Below are 1413 nucleotides of genomic sequence, written 5' to 3' on the forward strand. Positions count from 1 at the left end.
CAGATCATCAGATAAAAGAACTGTTGGCTCTGATAATTACTTTAAAGCCAAATGATGGAAGCTGGAACAGCAGGAGCCTGAAATAACTGTTAACTAAAGCTATTAAACGCATAAATGGCTCTCTCAGAAGCGCCAAATGTGCAATATGAATATTAAACATCGACCTCGGCTAAAAACGAAACGATCAGAAAAATTCCAGCGAGTTCGTTTCGCCTCAATCAGAAAAATTCCAGCGAGTTCATCTCGCCTCGGGGAGTCTTCTCCTTGGGATCTTCCATTGGGAGAAATGAAATGTCCAAAATGGATAATCCTGGACATTTGGACAGATCTGAGGGTGAAAAGCCAGCTGGATGAGTGACCTGTGGTCACCAGAGTGGGGACAGCGAGTTGAGATCCTGGAAGATCCCAGCAGGAAAAGTTTTGGCGGTACCAGAAAAATAAACCCCACATTTTAGACAAAAAACACCCTCAAGCCATAAAACCAACCTGCTCCCAGCACTGCAGGAATGTGAGGTTTGTCCCTTTTGAACAATTTTGTGTTTCTGTGAGGGGGACAATTGATAATTCCGCGTTCCACTGTGCTCCAAACCAAAACGCTCCAGGCAGCCCTTGGGGATGTCTCAGCCACGATTTCCCCAGCACCAAACAAAAATTTCTTTTCTCCTGCTCTCTCCCGCTTCCAGAACCAACCTGAATTCCTCTAAACCACCTCATTACCATTGGGATTTTTTATTTTTTTTTTAGGGAAGCATCATAAATACTTGCTGGGCGGGAAGAAGCGGAGCCGTACCGATGCAGAGCGGTGGAGGGTAATTCCAGCGGCGCACGGTGCCCGGCATGCAGGAGATGTGGGAATGGCCCTGCAGGGATGGAAAACACGACAGAGGGGTTGGAGGGTGTCCCTGCACCCCGGGGAGATGTCCCTGACCCCGCAGGAGGGAATTCCTTGCAGGATTTATCCGATTTGAGGGAGGAAACAGGTCCTGGTCCTGTCTGGGTGAGCCCGAAAAACGGATGCTGGAACAACCCAGGGATGCAACAACAAATTTTGGAGATGATGGATAAATAGAGATAAAGGTTGGAGGGAAAACATGAAAAATTCGCAAATGTCTACCCTGCCAYGGGGTGAAGGCAGTTTAATAAATTYAGCGKTTTTATAAATGTTTTTTAGAAATTTATAAATTTAGCTGATTTTATACATTTAGCAAATCAGCATATTTTGTATATATTTTATATATTTTTATATGTTATATATATTTATGTATTTTAATATATTTAYATATTATTCTATTATATATTATAATATATATTGTATCTATTTTATGTATCTTTATATAAATATTTTATAAATTTAGCAAATTAGCATATTAGCAAATTAGGATAAATTGACAAAAATCCCTAATTGGAGGCATA

General features: G+C 41.3%; 1 protein-coding gene across 1 annotated transcript in view; it reads right to left on the reverse strand.

Annotated features, from left to right (window-relative positions):
- LOC130586565 (CUB and sushi domain-containing protein 2-like) overlaps positions 1 to 1413 on the reverse strand; it is a gene marked incomplete at its 5' end in the record, with an annotated part of 54308 nt that overhangs the window by 31011 nt on the left and 21884 nt on the right. The window contains one exon of the mRNA XM_057387413.1: positions 791 to 860. Within this exon, the coding sequence (XP_057243396.1) occupies positions 791 to 860 (70 nt within the window). The remainder of the gene's footprint in view (positions 1 to 790; positions 861 to 1413) is intronic.

Source organism: Malurus melanocephalus, unplaced genomic scaffold (assembly GCF_030028575.1).
Source record: "Malurus melanocephalus ecotype Western Australia unplaced genomic scaffold, MMel_1.1 scaffold_1209, whole genome shotgun sequence".
Classification (NCBI taxonomy): Eukaryota; Metazoa; Chordata; class Aves; order Passeriformes; family Maluridae; genus Malurus; species Malurus melanocephalus.